An 18,484-nucleotide genomic window follows, 5' to 3' on the forward strand; every position below is an offset into this window, starting at 1 on the left:
ATGTTCCCTGGCTCCTGGGGTCTGGACAGTGGTGGCCTCTCCTCCTATCCTAGTATGTTCCCTGGCTCCTGGGGTCTGGACAGTGGTGGCCTCTCCTCCTATCCTAGTATGTTCCCTGGCTCCTGGGGTCTGGACAGTGGTGGCCTCTCCTCCTATCCTAGTATGTTCCCTGGCTCCTGGGGTCTGGACAGTGGTGGCCTCTCCTCCTATCCTAGTATGTTCCCTGTCTCCTGGGGTCTGGACAGTGGTGGCCTCTCCTCCTATCCTTGTATGTTCCCTGTCTCCTGGGGTCTGGACAGTGGTGGCCTCTCCTCCTATCCTAGTATGTTCCCTGTCTCCTGGGGTCTGGACAGTGGTGGCCTCTCCTCCTATCCTAGTATGTTCCCTGGCTCCTGGGGTCTGGATAGTGGTGGCCTCTCCCCACACTGGCGGGCTGCAGAAGAGCCTGGAGGTGTTGAGGGTCTCGTGGTGTGTGAACTTGTGTGTGAACGTCCAGAGAAGTGTGCAGACCTCAGAGGTCCTCTCTAGGTGATACTCTGGTACACTGTCTGTCTTTCAACAGCAAGCTCCACTGTGAGGAGGTGGCGGCAGTGTGTGTGTGTGTGTGTGTGTGTGTTTGTGTGTGTCGCTACCTTGACGTCGGACGTGTCTCTCTGGCAGTTCCTCCAGGCCCGGGACACAGAGGAGAAGGTGCGGTCAGCGTGGTCAAACTTCCCTCCCTGGAAGTTGAGGAACATGGTGGTGAAGGGTTCCTGGAAAATGAGAAGAAGAATAATAGAAGAGAACGAGAGAAGAGAACGAGAACATATCCTCCTAATAGTGTGCTGTGACACTGTGGTGTACTGTACATTTGAGAAAAAGGAGAAGAAGAAATGACATTTGACCCCACATCCTTATGATTAAGCGTTTTTATACTATGGTAAAATGAGTCTGAATGTGTACACTGAGTATACCCCCTCAAAACAGACTTAATCAGTCAGGAATCCAGTCTACAGGGTGTCAAAAGTGCTCTAAAGGGATGCTGGCCCATGTTGACTCCAATGCTTCCCACAGTTGTGTCAAGTTGGCTGGATGTCCTTTGGGAGGAGGAACATTCTTAACACACACAGGAAACTGTAGAGTGTGAAAAACCCAGCAGCGTTGCAGTTCTTGACACAAACCGGTGCGCCTGGCACCTACTACCATACCCTGTTAAAAAGCACTATTTTTATCACCCTCTGAATGTCACACATACACAACCCATGTCTCAATTGTCTCCAGGCTTAAACATCCCTTATTAACCTGTCTCCTCCCCTTCATCTACACTGACTGAAGTGGCTTTAAAAAGTGACATCAATAAGGGGTCATAGCTTTCACCTGGTGAGTCTGTGTAATGGAAAGAGCAGGTGTTCATAATGTTTTGTACACTCAGTGTATGTACTGAAGTTCAATGTGTATATTACCAAAAAAAACAGCATTTGCTATTGGCTAAAAAACACATGTTTTGCAACAATGCTCAAATCTGGCTTTACATTTCTGTAATCTACATTTCCATAAGTTGCTTTTAAAGGTAATATCTTACAGCTAATACCCGTAATGCAACGACGACAGATTGTCTGACTTGTTGACACTTTGTCACAAACCACTGAAATGAACTAAGCGAACGGCAGGCGTCACTGTGTGGCTGTGAAGCCTGTAGAGATGTGTTATTGGCGCGTTTCTAATCACACTTAATCTTGCTTGTGTCGCTCAACAGACCGTCCCTCTGAAACAACAGGCCGTCCCCCTGAAGCAACAGGCCGTCCCCCTGAAGCAACAGGCCGTCCCCCTGAAGCAACAGGCCGTCCCCCGAAGCAACAGGCCGTCCCCCGAAGCAACAGGCCGTCCCCCGAAGCAACAGGCCGTCCCCCGAAGCAACAGGCCGCCCCCGAAGCAACAGGCCGCCCCCCGAAGCAACAGGCCGTCCCCCGAAGCAACAGGCCGTCCCCCGAAGCAACAGGCCGTCCCCCGAAGCAACAGACCGCCCCCCGAAGCAACAGACCGCCCCCCGAAGCAACAGACCGCCCCCCGAAGCAACAGACCGCCCCGAAGCAACAGACCGCCCCCGAAGCAACAGACCGCCCCGAAGCAACAGACCGCCCCCCGAAGCAACAGACCGCCCCGAAGCAACAGACCGCCCCGAAGCAACAGACCGCCCCGAAGCAACAGACCGCCCCCGAAGCAACAGACCGCCCCGAAGCAACAGACCGCCCCCCGAAGCAACAGACCGCCCCCCGAAGCAACAGACCGCCCCTCTGAAGCAACAGACCGCCCCTCTGAAGCAACAGACCGCCCCTCTGAAGCAACAGACCGCCCCTCTGAAACAACAGACCGCCCCTCTGAAACAACAGACCGCCCCTCTGAAACAACAGACCGCCCCTCTGAAACAACAGACCGCCCCTCTGAAGCAACAGACCGCCCCTCTGAAGCAACAGACCGCCCCTCTGAAACAACAGACCGTCCCTCTGAAACAACAGACCGCCCCTCTGAAACAACAGACCGCCCCTCTGAAACAACAGACCGCCCCTCTGAAACAACAGACCGCCCCTCTGAAACAACAGACCGCCCCTCTGAAACAACAGACCGCCCCTCTGAAACAACAGACCGTCCCTCTGAAACAACAGACCGCCCCTCTGAAACAACAGACCGTCCCTCTGAAACAACAGACCGCCCCTCTGAAACAACAGACCGTCCCTCTGAAACAACAGACCGTCCCTCTGAAACAACAGACCGCCCCTCTGAAACAACAGACCGTCCCTCTGAAACAACAGACCGCCCCTCTGAAACAACAGACCGTCCCTCTGAAACAAAAGACCGTCCCTCTGAAACAACAGACCGTCCCTCTGAAACAACAGACCGTCCCTCTGAAACAACAGACCGTCCCTCTGAAACAATAGCCCCCGAGTGAGACAGACACAATTAGCCAGGCTAACACTTTCATAATGAATACGCTTATATGGACATGGGGGGGGGGGGGGGTCTGATTCTAGATCGGCACTCGTACTCTGAGATGATTTTGAATACAGGACCGGGACTTTTAAGGTCTGTCCTAGTGTTCATTTGGGCTTCCTATCCCATCCATACGTTGACACTTGATTTGAAGGGCATTTGGTAAAGTGGATTTATAATAAGCCACTAATAAGCCAGCTAATGATGTGATGGGATCAATGGTTGTTTCCATAGGGAGCTACAGGGAAAATTATAGGACAATTCAAGGGCCCTGGAAGGTTAGAATCCCTCCCTGCATGGCAGAATGGTCCCCTGTGGATGGAACAGAAAGAGTCTGATATCGGCTGGATGAAGGTTACATACAGTGACCAATATAACTAGCAAAAGCACCACGTGGGAGAAAGAGAACTTCATGAAATCTTTAGATTGAGTAGTTTCAAAGCAGAAGTTTAAAAATAGTACAGAATAATAGCCCCTCATTAAACATAGTTAAATTGAAGACTTAATAAAAAATAATAAAAAAAATAATTCTGAGTTCCTCTTATGTTGCAAAGACACACAGAAAGAAACACGTTATGAATGTAGCTTCGGCGTGCTGCTTCTCTGTTTTACGAGCAGCACAACATAGAAATAACCAAGGCCAGCCAGGGACAATACGCTGTGCATACGTTAGTGTGTAGATGGAGCCTGTACTTCACTGTGACATAAATCAACCTGACTCTCTATGAATCCATGGCCAATGAGAAAACAACAATTAGCTGCAATGGGGCTACAAGTCTAATGATCAATAGGTAGTAAATATTACACCATGACGGGGAGGTGGCAACTGTAATGCACTCATTTATAAATGTAATCTATTTTTCATAAAGCAGTGACAAAAATGAAGACCTAAATCCCATTCTATACACATCGTGGTGGGATTCAGTACTTTCATTTAACCTTAAAATGGACCAAGTTGAACCATTGAGGTCAAAATAAGTATTTTGCCATTTTAATGTGTCAAAAAAGGCAAGTTATCTTTACAAGCGAGACCTTTTCACCAAATAGTTGCAGTGAAATGTGTTGTTGTACAGGGTCAGCCATAGCAGCACGGCAGTCCTGGAGAAAATGTGGGTATTGGAACCAGTGACATTTCGGTTACTGGCCCCGACGCTCTAACCGCTAGGCTACCTGGGAGTAGGTGTGGTGGATATAGTTGAGGTACAGTTGGGGGGAGTTGACTTACGATGCGCAGCAGCCACATCTGGGTGAAGGAGGAGGTAGAGTAGTGGGTTCCGTAGTGGAACTTGGGCACCTGGTCGTCCTCCCAGGATTCATAGCGGTCGTTGAAGAACGCCGCCCTCTTGGGGTTCAGGGCACCAATGGGCTGTGAGGAGAAAGACAACGTTATTACAACAGAGACTGATAGACACGGATAGAGATGGAGATAAAAGAGAAACAGAGAGAAAGAGTGGCAGTACAAAAAGAAGAAACATTTTATTACAATTGAACTCTTTTAGCTTTCAGAGAGCAGACTTTGCTTCAAACACAGGGCATATATATTCAAATGATGTTAGTAACCTTTGTTCGTTCGCCGAATGAATATTAGATGCTGTGTTGTTTTGAGGATCAATCCATTCCAACAGCATTTCACTTCATAGCCCTGAAACACAACCCCCTGCGGCTAGTCTGTCAGAGAGAACGAATGTGCTGCGATGAAAGGAGGCCTAGGAACATCAATAGCAAGGGCCGGGAGGTTCCTTCTTCCATTTTTATTAATCTGTAGCTAATATACTAGTCAGGAGAAGCAGCCTCCATTGTGGGTCTAAAAAATGGATCAGTTGCATTAATTTCCCATTGATCTCAGAGAAACCAATACCTGGCTTATTATTTAAATGCTCATTTATAGAAATCACTTTTTTACCCGTTCAATTTTTATTAGTCTTCTATTAGCCCTCCTCCTCCTCCTCTTCATCCCTCGCTCCAAACACACCTCCTCTCTGATCAATGGTAATGGAATGATGGCCTTTTGAAGATGAAGCACTGGCTGGTGGATCGATAGGCCCTCTCTCATATCATAGTGCTGTCATGGGAGGCCTCGTCCAGGCTGGGGAGAGGCTATTGATCTGATGCTGCTGTTACTGTGTCGGGTGGGTGTAGTGGTGGGTGTAGTGGTGTGTGTGTCTGATTGTATCCAAGGGTGCACCCATTCAAGACCGTACCCAATTACCTTCCTTATACTCCAACAACCGGAAAAGAACAGAAACACACACACGCCAACGCACACACCGCCTCATGCCGACACAGTGTGCTGGGCTGTGCTGACAGTGACACACTATTGGCTTACCCAGGGCTACTGGGGGTGGAAGTACACACGCTGAATTATACAGTACAACGATTGGACTGATTTATTGCCGTAATAACGTAGAGCTCATTAAAAAAAGAAAAGGCTGGAAGAGGAATATAAAATAAAAAAAAGAGACTGAGTGCACTGCAATGAGACCAAGAATAAAAGAGAGAGATGGGGGAGGGGGATAGAGAGGGGGAGGAAGAGAGAGGGGGATAGAGAGGGGGGATAGAGAGGGGGGAGGGGGAGCAAGAGAGAGGGGATAGAGAGGGGGGATAGAGAGGGGGAGGAGGAGAGAGGGGGGATAGAGAGGGGGAGGGGGAGGAAGAGAGAGGGGGATAGAGAGGGGGAGGAAGAGGGGGGGATAGAGAGGGGGGGATAGAGAGAGGGGGATAGAGAGGGGGGATAGAGAGGGGGGAGGGGGAGGAAGAGAGAGGGGGATAGAGAGGGGGAGGAAGAGAGAGGGGGATAGAGAGGGAGGGATAGAGAGGGGGAGGGGGAGCAAGAGAGAGGGGGGATAGAGAGGGGGGATAGAGAGGGGGAGGAGGAGAGAGGGGGATAGAGAGGGGGAGGGGGAGGAAGAGAGGGGGGATAGAGAGGGGGGGATAGAGAGGGGGAGGAGGAGAGAGGGGGATAGAGAGGGGGAAGGAAGAGAGGGGGGATAGAGAGGGGGGGATAGAGAGGGGGGAGGGGGAGCAAGAGAGAGGGGGATAGAGAGGGGGGGATAGAGAGGGGGAGGAGGAGAGAGGGGGATAGAGAGGGGGAGGGGGAGGAAGAGAGAGGGGGATAGAGAGGGGGGGATAGAGAGGGGGAGGAGGAGAGAGGGGGGATAGAGAGGGGGAGGGGGGAGGAAGAGAGGGGGGATAGAGAGGGGGAGGAAGAGAGGGGGGATAGAGAGGGGGGGATAGAGAGGGGGAGGGGGAGCAAGAGAGAGGGGGATAGAGAGGGGGGGATAGAGAGGGGGAGGAGGAGAGGGGGGATAGAGAGGGGGATAGAGAGGGGGAGGAAGAGAGAGGGGGATAGAGAGGGGGAGGAGGAGAGGGGGGATAGAGAGGGGGGGATAGAGAGGGGGAGCAAGAGAGAGGGGGATAGAGAGGGGGAGGGGGAGGAAGAGAGGGGGGATAGAGAGGGGGAGGAAGAGAGAGGGGGATAGAGAGGGGGGATAGAGAGGGGGAGGGGGAGCAAGAGAGGGATAGAGAGGGGGGGATAGAGAGGGGGAGGAGGAGAGAGGGGGATAGAGAGGGGGGAGGGGGAGGGGGGAGGAAGAGAGAGGGGGATAGAGAGGGGGAGGAAGAGAGAGGGGGATAGAGAGGGGGGATAGAGAGAGGGGGATAGAGAGGGGGGGATAGAGAGGGGGATAGAGAGGGGGAGCAAGAGAGGGGGGATAGAGAGGGGGATAGAGAGGGGGAGCAAGAGAGGGGGGATAGAGAGGGGAGAGGGGGAATGGGAGAGGGGATAGAGAGGGGGGAGAGGGGGGAGTGGGGGGAGGGGGGATCGGGAGAGGGGGATAGAGGGGGAGAGAGAGAGGGGGAGGGGGAGCGGGAGAGAGGGGGATAGAGAGGGGGGGGATAGAGAGGGGGAGGGGGAGCAAGAGAGAGGGATAGAGAGGGGGGGGATAGAGAGGGGGAGGAGGAGAGAGGGGGATAGAGAGGGGGGGGGAGGGGGAGGGGGAGGAAGAGAGAGGGGGATAGAGAGGGGGGGAGGAAGAGAGGGGGGATAGAGAGGGGGGGGATAGAGAGGGGGGATAGAGAGGGGGGGATAGAGAGGGGGGGATAGAGAGGGGGAGCAAGAGAGAGGGGGATAGAGAGGGGGGGGATAGAGAGGGGGAGCAAGAGAGGGGGGATAGAGAGGGGAGAGGGGGAATGGGAGAGGGGGATAGAGAGGGGGAGAGAGGGGGAGTGGGGGGAGGGGGGGATCGGGAGAGGGGGATAGGGGGGAGAGAGAGAGAGGGGAGGGGGAGCGGGAGAGAGGGGGATAGAGAGGGGGGTAGAGAGGGGGAGAGGGGGGGAGGGGGAGAGCGGGAGAGGGGGGATAGAGAGGGGGAGAGAGAGGGGGAGGGGGAGCGGGAGAGAGGGGGATAGAGAGTGGGAGAGAGAGGGGGGAGAGAGAGAGGGGGAGGGGGAGTGGGGGATAGAGAGGGGGGGTAGAGAGGGGAGAGAGAGAGAGGGGGGAGCGGGAGAGAGGGGGATAGAGAGGGGGGGAGAGAGAGAGGGGGGAGCGAGAGAGAGAGGGAAAGAGAAAAATAGAGCGAGAGCGCAAGAGCGAGAGATGAGCGAGCGAGAGAGCGAACGAGGGAGAAAAAGAGTGCTCTACACTCTACATTGTTTACTGCTGTAAATTACGTCCGGGTGGAGAGCAATGCGCGGCGAGGAGGGTGGCGGTACAATAGAGCGGTGGTGACAGCGTCGTACATCAGGCCCGTCCCCGGTGAGGAGTGCTCTGATCCAGTGAACGCTGCCCATTGGGCTAATATGTTCAGGCGGTGCCTGCGAATAGCGCTTCGACGAGCGCTCGGATAAATGAGCTGCTAGCGTTGTTTTTAATTAGACTTTGAACGGGAATGAGATTAGAATAAGCCATGGACAGAGTTAGATGGTGTTACTGCTTCAAAGAGGAGAATATGGGAGACTTTAATCTTGGATAAGGGTTTTATCTTTTGTTCATCCAGAATGTAGATTAGGAAGGTGTTGGGAAATGGTTCTTGTGGCATCATTATTACACCATAGAATTAGCTTACACGTATAAAGTACTATGCTAGCCCACTGCTACCCATAGCCACTCAACTACGCTAGAGGTGTCACTACAGACCCTGGTTCGATTCCAGGCTGTATCACAACCGGCCGTGATTGGGAGATCCATAGGGCGGTGCACAAATTGGCCCAGCGTCATCCGGGTTTGGGCGGGGTAGGTTGTCATTGTAAATAAGAATTGGTTCTTAACTGACGTGCCTAGTTAAATAAAATAAAAACTATAAAAGATGGTGTCGGTGATGTGTAATCTTTTACGTGACGCTAAATCCTCGAACATATTGGAACAACAGGAAATGCATCATACAGTAACACATTGTGTTGATATACCGTTTGCAGATCAAGTAGAGACTTATATTATCAAAGGACTCTGATCACAGACACAAATAAAACCATTCAACAGTTAACCGAAATCAAACCTAACGTCAACCAGATAATACAAACAATCTTCCACTACAGAAAATCTCTCAGATCTGAATTCAAATGTCAAAGACATCAAAGGCAAAAATGTCTATCAAGATGAGCAGAAACCAGACAGTAGCATATAGTTAACCATTACATCTCTCCAAATTATAAGGGTCAGCAGTGATACAACAAACTACAACGTTTCCACATTTAAGGATTATTTGACTAAATAAATCACTCATTTAGGAAGGCTCAGTCTGAGCTTTGCCAGAGAGCCTTGAGACATAAATCAAACTGTGGTTTTGAGAGGACTGTTTATATAGAATGTCCTATTTAAACAGTGAGAATGACGTGGTGTTTGAGGGGTGTCAGAAAACATATGGGACGCATCTTGAAATCAATACCCCATTAGCCCCCCGCCCGGTGCCAAAGTACAAGGGCCCTGGAACCGCTCAATATAAGGCTGCGTTGTTTTTGCTACATTGCAAATACAGGACCCCAAACCTGTCCAGGTCAACACCTCGTTCAAGCATCCCGTTTCAGGAGTCCTTCCAAATTGCCTGTTTAAAAATGCTCTCAACGTCAGAGCAGGGGTGCACCCCAAACGTCACACTACTACTAAGGAGCGTCCAAAAGAAGTGCACTAGATTGGGACTAAGGTTGTCTAGTGTAAGACCGCGTCCTTATAGTGGTGAATACAATGTTATCTCTGGGCTGGCGTTTCATGTCAGGCCGAGGTCAGAGTTTAGGATGAGAAAGAGCCCCGGAGTATGAACGGAATCGCTCTGATAGAAGGGACATACATTTGTGAGGACATGCACTCGCGCACGCATGACAGTGTGTGACCCACAGGCGTTCGTGGCAATTTCAGCCTCTCAATGTCACAGGACTCTCACATGACCTGTTTCTATCAAAGCAGAGCACGACATGAGAGGGGAGGGAGGGAGGGTCGACTGAAAATAATCATCATTTGGGGGGTGCGTATATTGGTCCTGTTACTTCACAAGGGTATATGGAAATGTGTTTTTTTTTTTTGCATATCCCACGGCCAGGGTCGCCATTGTACAGCAACCCTGGAGAATTTAGGGTTACGTGCCTTGCTCAAGGGCACAGCGACAGATATTTAATTTTAAAATGTATTTTTATGTTCACCTTGTCGGCTCCAGTATTCGAACCAGCAACCTTTCGTTTACTGGCCCAATGCTCCAACCTCGAGTAAAGAGGAGAGAGAGAAGGAGAGATATCAGAAGGGGGGATTATAACGAACCAAACGAAACGAGCAGCCAATAGAGGAGGAGTACCGAGCGTCGGAGTGGCTGTCCTTTCCCAGACGATGCAGTCTGCCACGCTCCACTGGTCATACACTGATATCACACCATGTCAACAGCATGAATAAAACTGGTGGAGTAAAGATTGGTCGGCCCCGCGTCTCTCCTTCCTTCACTCCCTCGCTCTTCAATGAGAATGGGGGGATGAGGGAGGCAGAGAGAGTAGAGAGGGAGAGGCAGAGAAAGAGGGGGTGAAACAAAAAAGTCTGCCCTCTCTCCCTCTTCCTTCCCCTTGTTCTGTCATTCTCCTTCTCTCTCTCCCTTGTTCTGTCATTCTCCTTCTCTCTCTCCCCTTGTTCTGTCGTTCTCCTTCTCTCTCTCCCCTTGTTCTGTCGTTCTCCTTCTCTCTCTCCCCTTGTTCTGTCGTTCTCCTTCTCTCTCTCCCCTTGTTCTGTCGTTCTCCTTCTCTCTCTCCCCTTGTTCTGTCGTTCTCCTTCTCTCTCTCCCCTTGTTCTGTCGTTCTCCTTCTCTCTCTCCCCTTGTTCTGTCGTTCTCCTTCTCTCTCTCCCCTTGTTCTGTCGTTCTCCTTCTCTCTCTCCCCTTGTTCTGTCGTTCTCCTTCTCTCTCTCCCCTTGTTCTGTCGTTCTCCTTCTCTCTCTCCCCTTGTTCTGTCGTTCTCCTTCTCTCTCTCCCCTTGTTCTGTCGTTCTCCTTCTCTCTCTCCCCTTGTTCTGTCGTTCTCCTTCTCTCTCTCCCCTTGTTCTGTCGTTCTCCTTCTCTCTCTCCCCTTGTTCTGTCGTTCTCCTTCTCTCTCTCCCCTTGTTCTGTCGTTCTCCTTCTCTCTCTCCCCTTGTTCTGTCGTTCTCCTTCTCTCTCTCCCCTTGTTCTGTCGTTCTCCTTCTCTCTCTCCCCTTGTTCTGTCGTTCTCCTTCTCTCTCCCCCCTTGTTCTGTCGTTCTCCTTCTCTCCCCTTGTTCTGTTCTCCTCTCTCTCCCCCTTGTTCTGTCGTTCTCCTTCTCTCTCTCCCCTTGTTCTGTCGTTCTCCTTCTCTCTCTCCCCTTGTTCTGTCGTTCTCCTTCTCTCTCCCCTTGTTCTGTCGTTCTCCTTCTCTCTCTCCCCTTGTTCTGTCGTTCTCCTTCTCTCTCTCCCCTTGTTCTGTCGTTCTCCTTCTCTCTCTCCCCTTGTTCTGTCGTTCTCCTTCTCTCTCTCCCCTTGTTCTGTCGTTCTCCTTCTCTCTCTCCCCTTGTTCTCTCTCATTCCCTCCCCCTCTCTGCTGCTCAGTTTCTCCCTGGGGCGTTGAGGCTCGACTGAGCACAGAGGCTGAGCTGTCCAAACTCTGGAGGAAGAGGGGGATGAGGCGGAGGGAGGAGGGGAGAGAGGCTGCTATGGCTGTCATGTGTCAGCCTCGTGGGCAAAATGAAGCACAAATAAACAGAGTGGGGGGGCGGGTACACAGCCGCATGGTGGGAAACACTACACAAGGGAGGTAGAGCGAGAGAAACGGCGATGGGAGGACTGGTCAAAGGAGGGCTGCTTGGAGGACGGTGTTGATGTGCATGACAGGATGAGTGTGTGGGTGTGTATGGAAGTCGAGAAGGAGTTGTGGCAATGACAGTTCACAAAAAGGCCATAAAAGTCCTCTCCAGAGAGCATGCATTCACTCCAGCTGAATCCATCCTCAGTCATAGCAAGATGGACGCGTCTGCATTCCACCTCCACCTCAGAATCCTTTGCCGGCCAGGGCAGACCTGGGCCAGGCGCACCATTAAAAGTGAATGGCCAACTCTGTGTGGCTCTAGAGTGCATTACTTCCCAGGTATACTCTGCATGTTCATTACTGCACATGCCTGTTGTTTCCTGTGGCCCGGCTGATTTATTCGGCCATTTTGGCTTCAGCCAGACACGGACGCTCCATCATCTCACTCTCAAAGTAATCCTCTGTCCTCCCACCATTGGGCGCCATTACACATAATGAATGGCCGTTCTGGGGCTGCTGCGACTGGCAGGCTTTGGAGATGGGCCTTTTAAAAGTCTGTGTGTGTTTTAAAAGCTTCAGGGGGGGGGAGAGTAAGACATCTTCAACTGTTCTAAGCTTAATCATCTGTAGAGAGCATTCCTATACTTCAGAGGGAGTGGCGGGAGGGGACTTAAGACTGACTTCAATTAGTAAATAATGGAGTTCTGCACATTTTAGACTTCTGTCCAGGTCAAATACAAAATGGAGTCTTGGTATTACATGACTTCCTCTATAGGTGTGTAAGCAGTGATTACCGTCGAAGAGTACCCCTTAACGTATGCTTCATAGTCAAAACCATTTCTGCATGCATTATGACGACATTCTATTAGGTTTTTGTGAAGTTTTGGTGTTCGACAGCATTCAGCCTTTTTCTATCTGGCTGTTCGAGCACACACACGTTTTTTTTTAAGTCTACGCCCCTTCGTCAGTGATTGGTCAACAGTAGGCATTCTTCAAAGCAGTGTTTGTTGTCGTTCAACGACAGACGACTAGTTTTCATGCACATTTTTTGTTGTTGAGAAATACTGCACCAAACAACTTAGATGTAAAAACACCTAAATTAATGACAGATTTATTGAGTTATTTTAGATGAACTCGGACTATTTTGAGGAAGGTTACTGACTACTGCATCTCAAGAGGGACACATATTGGCGCTTTTTCAAGGTAAGGTATTTTAAAGTAGTATGCGAGCACATACATTCACTTCACCTAGCAGAGTTCTGCTGGGAGCAAATCAAACCTATGGATGAGGTGGACGCCTTTAGGCAGTAAAGAGAGAGACTAATAGGGACAGAGAGAGAGAGAGACAGAGAGAGACAGAGAGAGAGAGAGAGAAGCTGTTCTTTCCTCTCTGCTGTGTATTGTACAGAGATGGCTATCAGCACCCAGTGATTACAGAGATGTCTTACTTAACTATGATCAATCGCAATTACACCGCCACTACGCAGGCCAGGGGAGTGGGCAGTGATTAACAAACAGCCTGCTAATCATTCCAGCCACAACTCCCCTACATACTCCCTCATAGCCTTATAGGACCTTCTATCAGCGCTGACTCAGCTAGTCCCAGAGAGCCTGTCTTCAGCGAGGCATCTCTTTCTTCCTAAGTGTGCGTGGGTGTGTTACCTTGGACAGGTCTCTGTAGTTGCTGGGCAGAGTGAGGTCCAGGTCTTCAGTGTCGTAGTTCGTGATGACCCAGGGGAAGACGGGGTACTGATTCAGGTCATTGTACGTACGTCCTGGAGGGAGACATGGGGGGGGGGCGGTCACAACAGTCTCAAATTAGTCAACATCATCAAACTTCTAGAACTGAACATGTTTAGTCTAAACTAAATGTCTAAATGTCTGGACACCAAACTCCCTTTTCGATTAGAGCTTAAATGTGGAATATATTTTTACTAACTATGAAGAAAATGAAGTCAGAGAATGAAACCATGTTGGCCAAACAGAGTTTATATCATTTACATCATTGACCACATATGTTCATAATAGCTGGGTGTGTTGTCATTCCCTATGGTGACAGTCCAGTGACAGTGGGGTAACACTGGTCTTACCAGAGATGGTGTTGAGGAAGATAAGGTACTCAAAGTTGGAGATCTCTCTGCGCTGCCAGCGCTGGGTCATGTTGGAGGCCTTGTAGAGCTGCTTGGGACTGGCCTGGGAGATACGCCTGGAGGAGGGAGAACACACACTGTGTGGTGAGATGCCGGGCTCTCTGGTGAGATGCCGGGCTCTCTGGTGAGATGCCGGGCTCTCTGGTGAGATGCCGGGCTCTCTGGTGAGATGCCGGGCTCTCTGGTGAGATGCCGGGCTCTCTGGTGAGATGCCGGGCTCTCTGGTGAGATGCCGGGCTCTCTGGTGAGATGCCGGGCTCTCTGGTGAGATGCCGGGCTCTCTGGTGAGATGCCGGGCTGTATTCCAGTCCATAAGTGCTGGCAAACAAGACATTGACAACACTTTCAAAGAACAACATTTCAGACCCACTGTGAGTTATGAAAACAGAACCTAATCATACCAGAGGATTGGTGTGTTTCAAGGTATCCAACTGCAATAATAAAACTGATTCAGTCCAAGGTCGTAGTAAAGTCTCGAAATGCAAACGTTCCAATAAGAAATAGGTATAGATATTTAGGCACACTAAATGAAAGACAAATATGCAATGAGTAGGGTTAATTCTTCTTCGCAAGCAGATACACACACTGATCTCCCCGCAACACACACACACACACACACACACACACACACACACACACACACACACACACACACACACACACACACACACACACACACACACACACGCAGGCCCCCGGAGCATGATGTATGCTATGGGACTTGAACAAATGACCCCCAATCCAATTAAAACAAAGGCAAATGATGGAATGAATCACTGTCACAGTGTGAGATTATAGTCATTAAGCCACAGCAGAAAGTCACAATCACCCCTTTACAACTCCCAGTTTATAGCTTCAAAACCCTGAACAAACGTTAGGGCAACATCTCTGAATTATATACAAGGCAGCTAAAATCAAATCTAATCTAATCTTATTTGTCACATGTGTCGAATACAACAGGTGTAGACCTTCCAGTGAAATGCTTACTTACAAGCCCATAACCCACAATGCAGTTTAAAAAAATAAGATAAAAGTAACAAATAATTAAAGAGCAGCAGTAAAATAACAATAGCGAGGCGATATACAGGGGGCACTGGTACAGAGTCAATGTGCAGGGTCACCGGTTAGTCAAGGTAGTTGAGGTAATATGTACATGTAGGTAGAGGTAAAGTGACTATGCATAGATAACAGAGTAGCAGTAGTGTAAAAAGAGGGGTGGGGGGCAATGCAAATAGTCTGGGTAGCCATTTGATTAGATGTTCAGGAGTCTCATGGTTTGGGGGTCGAAGCTGTTTAGAAGCCTCTTGGACCTAGACTTGGCGCTCCAGTACCACTTGACGTGCAGTAGCAGAGAGAACAGTCTATGACTAGGGTGGATGGAGTCTTTGACAACTTTTAGGGCCTTCGACTGACACCACCTGGTATAGAGGTCCTAGATGGTAGGAAGCTTGGCGTGATGTATCTGGCCATATGCACTACCCTCTGTAGTGCCTTGCAGTCAGGAGCTGAGCAGTTGCCATACCAGGAAGTGATACAACCAAAGATCTGAGGATTTCACGACTGTCTTGGTGTGCTTGGACCATGTTAGTTTGATGGTGTTGTGGACACCAAGGAACTTGAAGCTCTCAACCTGCTCCACTACAGCCCAGTCGATGAGAACGGGGGAGTGCTTGGTCCTCATTTCCCTGTAGTCCAAAATATTCTACTTTGTCTTGATCAAGTGCTAACCCATATGAAGGTTAGGCCAGAGAACAAATGCTAGGGAAATCTAGTCTCTTTAATGGTACCTAAAATGCTATCTGAATGTTAGTGCCAACATTTTTGAGACATTAATGTATAGTGGAAGATAGGTTGGGGTGAAGCCTAGGTAGCCGATATACCAACAGAAAACTCTGAATGTTAGGGAAATGTTGTGGTAAACATTATAGTGTGAGGTAGAGGTACTGTAGGTTGTGGTAAACGTTATAGTGTGAGGTAGAGTTACTGCAGGTTGTGGTAAACATAGTGTGAGGTAGAGGTACTGCAGATTGTGGTAAACATAGTGCGAGGTAGAGGTACTGTAGGTTGTGGTAAACATTGTGAGGTAGAGGTGCTGTAGATTGTGGTAAACATTATAGTGTGAGGTAGAGGTACTGCAGGTTGTGGTAAATATTGTGAGGTAGAGGTACTGCAGGTTGTGGTAAACATTGTGAGGTAGAGGTACTGTAGGTTGTGGTAAACATTATAGTGCGAGGTAGAGGTACTGTAGGTTGTGGTAAACATTATAGTGTGAGGTAGAGGTACTGCAGGTTGTGGTAAACATTATAGTGTGAGGTAGAGGTACTGCAGATTGTGGTAAACATTATAGTGCGAGGTAGAGGTACTGTAGGTTGTGGTAAACATTATAGTGTGAGGTAGAGGTACTGCAGATTGTGGTAAACATTATAGTGCGAGGTAGAGGTACTGTAGGTTGTGGTAAACATTGTGAGGTGGAGGTGCTGTAGATTGTGGTAAACATTATAGTGTGAGGTGGAGGTACTGCAGGTTGTGGTAAACATTATAGTGCGAGGTAGAGGTACTGTAGGTTGTGGTAAACATTGTGAGGTAGAGGTGCAGTAGATTGTGGTAAACATTATAGTGTGAGGTAGAGGTACTGCAGGTTGTGGTAAATATTGTGAGGTAGAGGTACTGCAGGTTGTGGGAAACATTGTGAGGTAGAGGTACTGCAGGTTGTGGTAAACATTATAGTGTGAGGTAGAGGTACTGCAGGTTGTGGTAAATATTGTGAGGTAGAGGTACTGCAGGTTGTGGGAAACATTGTGAGGTAGAGGTACTGCAGGTTGTGGTAAAGGATGTATAATGTAATGCTGAGGGAGTAGTGATGGTGTGAGAACAGGACTGGACTGTACAGCTGTCTCCAGGTCAAGAGAGACACGGTGCCCCCAGGCTGAGCTACACCATGTTGATTAATGGGACTGACACACACTCTCCTTCCTGTGTGCACGCACACACACAAACACAAAAACAGATCCACACAATCTGACTCTTACAAAAACACACATTTCAACACTCTCTCATGGGTTACAAAATGGATGGTACATATCACTATCAAGCCAACTATGCAGCAAAACACAGATACTCCTTGGGAATTGTCTTGGACATTTCTCAATTTCCATTCTGTCTTTGGCTTGGCTACGGCCATAACAGTGCAGTACACAGGCTGGACTTGGCTATGGCAGGGTGCTGCAGACATGCAGTCATAAGAAGGCACGAGGAGAAGAGGGAGAGAGTTGGGGGGGGCTGCGTGTGTGTGTGTGTGTGTTCTCCACTCTTTCTGTGGTGGTTTCCTCAGAACGTGCTGAAGCGTGACGGTGTGACACGTGAAATGCCAGTGTTACACGCTAAGCCCACAAGTGTTTAGTGTCAGCTAACGAGACACAGTGGGGATGAACACATACCAACCCTCCACCGCAAGAAGATGGAGAGACGGAGAGACGGAGAGACAGAGAGAGAGAGACAGAGAGAGAGAGACAGAGAGAGAGAGACAGAGAGAGAGAGAGACAGAGAGAGACAGAGACAGAGACAGAGAGAGACAGAGACAGAGAGAGACAGAGACAGAGAGACAGAGAGAGACAGAGACAGAGAGACAGAGAGACAGAGAGAGACAGAGAGAGACAGAGAGAGACAGAGAGAGACAGAGAGAGACAGAGAGAGACACAGAGAGACAGAGAGACAGAGAGACAGAAACAGACAGACAGAGAGAGACAGAGAGAGAGACAGAGAGAGAGACAGAGACAGAGAGACAGAGACAGACAGAGAGAGACAGAGACAGAGAGACAGAGACAGAGAGAGACAGAGAGAGAGAGAGAGAGAGACAGAGAGAGAGAGAGAGACAGAGAGAGACAGAGAGACAGAGAGAGAGACAGAGAGAGACAGAGAGAGAGAGAGACAGAGAGACAGAGAGAGAGACAGAGAGACAGAGAGAGAGAGAGAGAGACAGAGAGAGAGAACAAAATAGACTGACCTGGTCTGTGGGAAACCAAAGTTGGTGCCCACCCCCACGCGAGGGAGGCATTGGACCACCTTCTTGACCGTGCCTGCATCTGGGAAGTTGAACATGACCGCAGCTACAGAGGAAGGCAAACAAGTTCTGTCAATCCATGGCTTGGTTTCTACAGATAATGGAGCAGCTTCAAATTCTAAATCAAATATATACGCTTTCAAAAAGATCCTGGCAAAGATACATTTCATTAATTTGTCTTTCAGATTCAAATCCAAACTCATGTCATAATTTAAGGGTTGTGATTCTACTGAATAATATTAGAATAAAATATGCTGGTTGTGGGTCTTACTTCTGTTGGCCATGAAAATCTCCAGAGCAGTGTTCTGTAGCAAGTAACGTCTGGAGAAGACAGCCCTGATCTCTGTGAACAGCCATTTACCATGAAGGCCCTCTGTGTAGGTTAGGATCTGGAGAGGAGAGGAGTGGTAAGGAGAGGAGAGAGGGGGGGAGCAGAGAGAGGGAGGAAAGGAGTGAGAGGTGAGCAAAGACAAGAGATAAGAAAGTAATAAAAGAAGGAAGAAAAGAGAAGAGAGAGGAAGAAAGAAGAGAGAGGAAGAGAAGAGAGGAGAGATGAGAGAAGAGAGAAGAGAGAGGAAGAAAGAGAGGAAGAGAAGACAGGAGAGAAGAGAGGAGAGAGAAGGAGAGAGGAAGAGAAAGGAAGAGAGAGGAAGAGAGAAGGGGAGAAGAAGATGAGAGAAGAAGAGAGAGAAGAGAGAGAGGAGAGAGAGGAGAAAAGGCTGTGTTAGTTCATTCATCACAGCCAAGTGACGCGTCGTCCCGAACAGCAGGATTAATGTGTTATATTGATCAGCCTCCGTGAAAAAGGGATTCCTTTAACGAGAGAATGAGCCCTATTCAGAGGGAGGGATGGACGAGGAAGACATTTAGTTCACTATTCAGAGTGCGGAGGGAGGGATGGACGAGGCAGACATTTAGTTCACTATTCAGAGGGAGGAGGGGAGGGATGGACGAGGCAGACATTTAGTTCACTATTCAGAGGGAGGAGGGAGGGATGGACGAGGCAGACATTTAGTTCACTATTCAGAGGGAGGGATGGACGAGGCAGACATTTAGTTCACTATTCAGAGGGAGGAGGGGAGGGAT

The 18,484-nt window shown here is 49.5% G+C and overlaps 1 protein-coding gene across 4 annotated transcripts in view; it reads right to left on the bottom strand.

Annotated features, from left to right (window-relative positions):
• Positions 1-18,484, bottom strand: part of LOC135507579 (lipopolysaccharide-responsive and beige-like anchor protein) — a 334,560-nt gene that overhangs the window by 99,304 nt on the left and 216,772 nt on the right. For all 4 annotated transcript variants that reach the window (XM_064927105.1, XM_064927106.1, XM_064927107.1 and 1 more), the window contains 6 exons: positions 17,670-17,787; positions 17,342-17,444; positions 13,279-13,394; positions 12,851-12,963; positions 4,193-4,333; positions 633-752 (listed from right to left, as the gene is read on the bottom strand). In XM_064927105.1, the coding sequence (XP_064783177.1) occupies positions 633-752; positions 4,193-4,333; positions 12,851-12,963; positions 13,279-13,394; positions 17,342-17,444; positions 17,670-17,787 (711 nt within the window). The remainder of the gene's footprint in view (positions 1-632; positions 753-4,192; positions 4,334-12,850; positions 12,964-13,278; positions 13,395-17,341; positions 17,445-17,669; positions 17,788-18,484) is intronic.

Source organism: Oncorhynchus masou, chromosome 21 (assembly GCF_036934945.1).
Source record: "Oncorhynchus masou masou isolate Uvic2021 chromosome 21, UVic_Omas_1.1, whole genome shotgun sequence".
In the NCBI taxonomy this organism is placed as follows: Eukaryota; Metazoa; Chordata; class Actinopteri; order Salmoniformes; family Salmonidae; genus Oncorhynchus; species Oncorhynchus masou.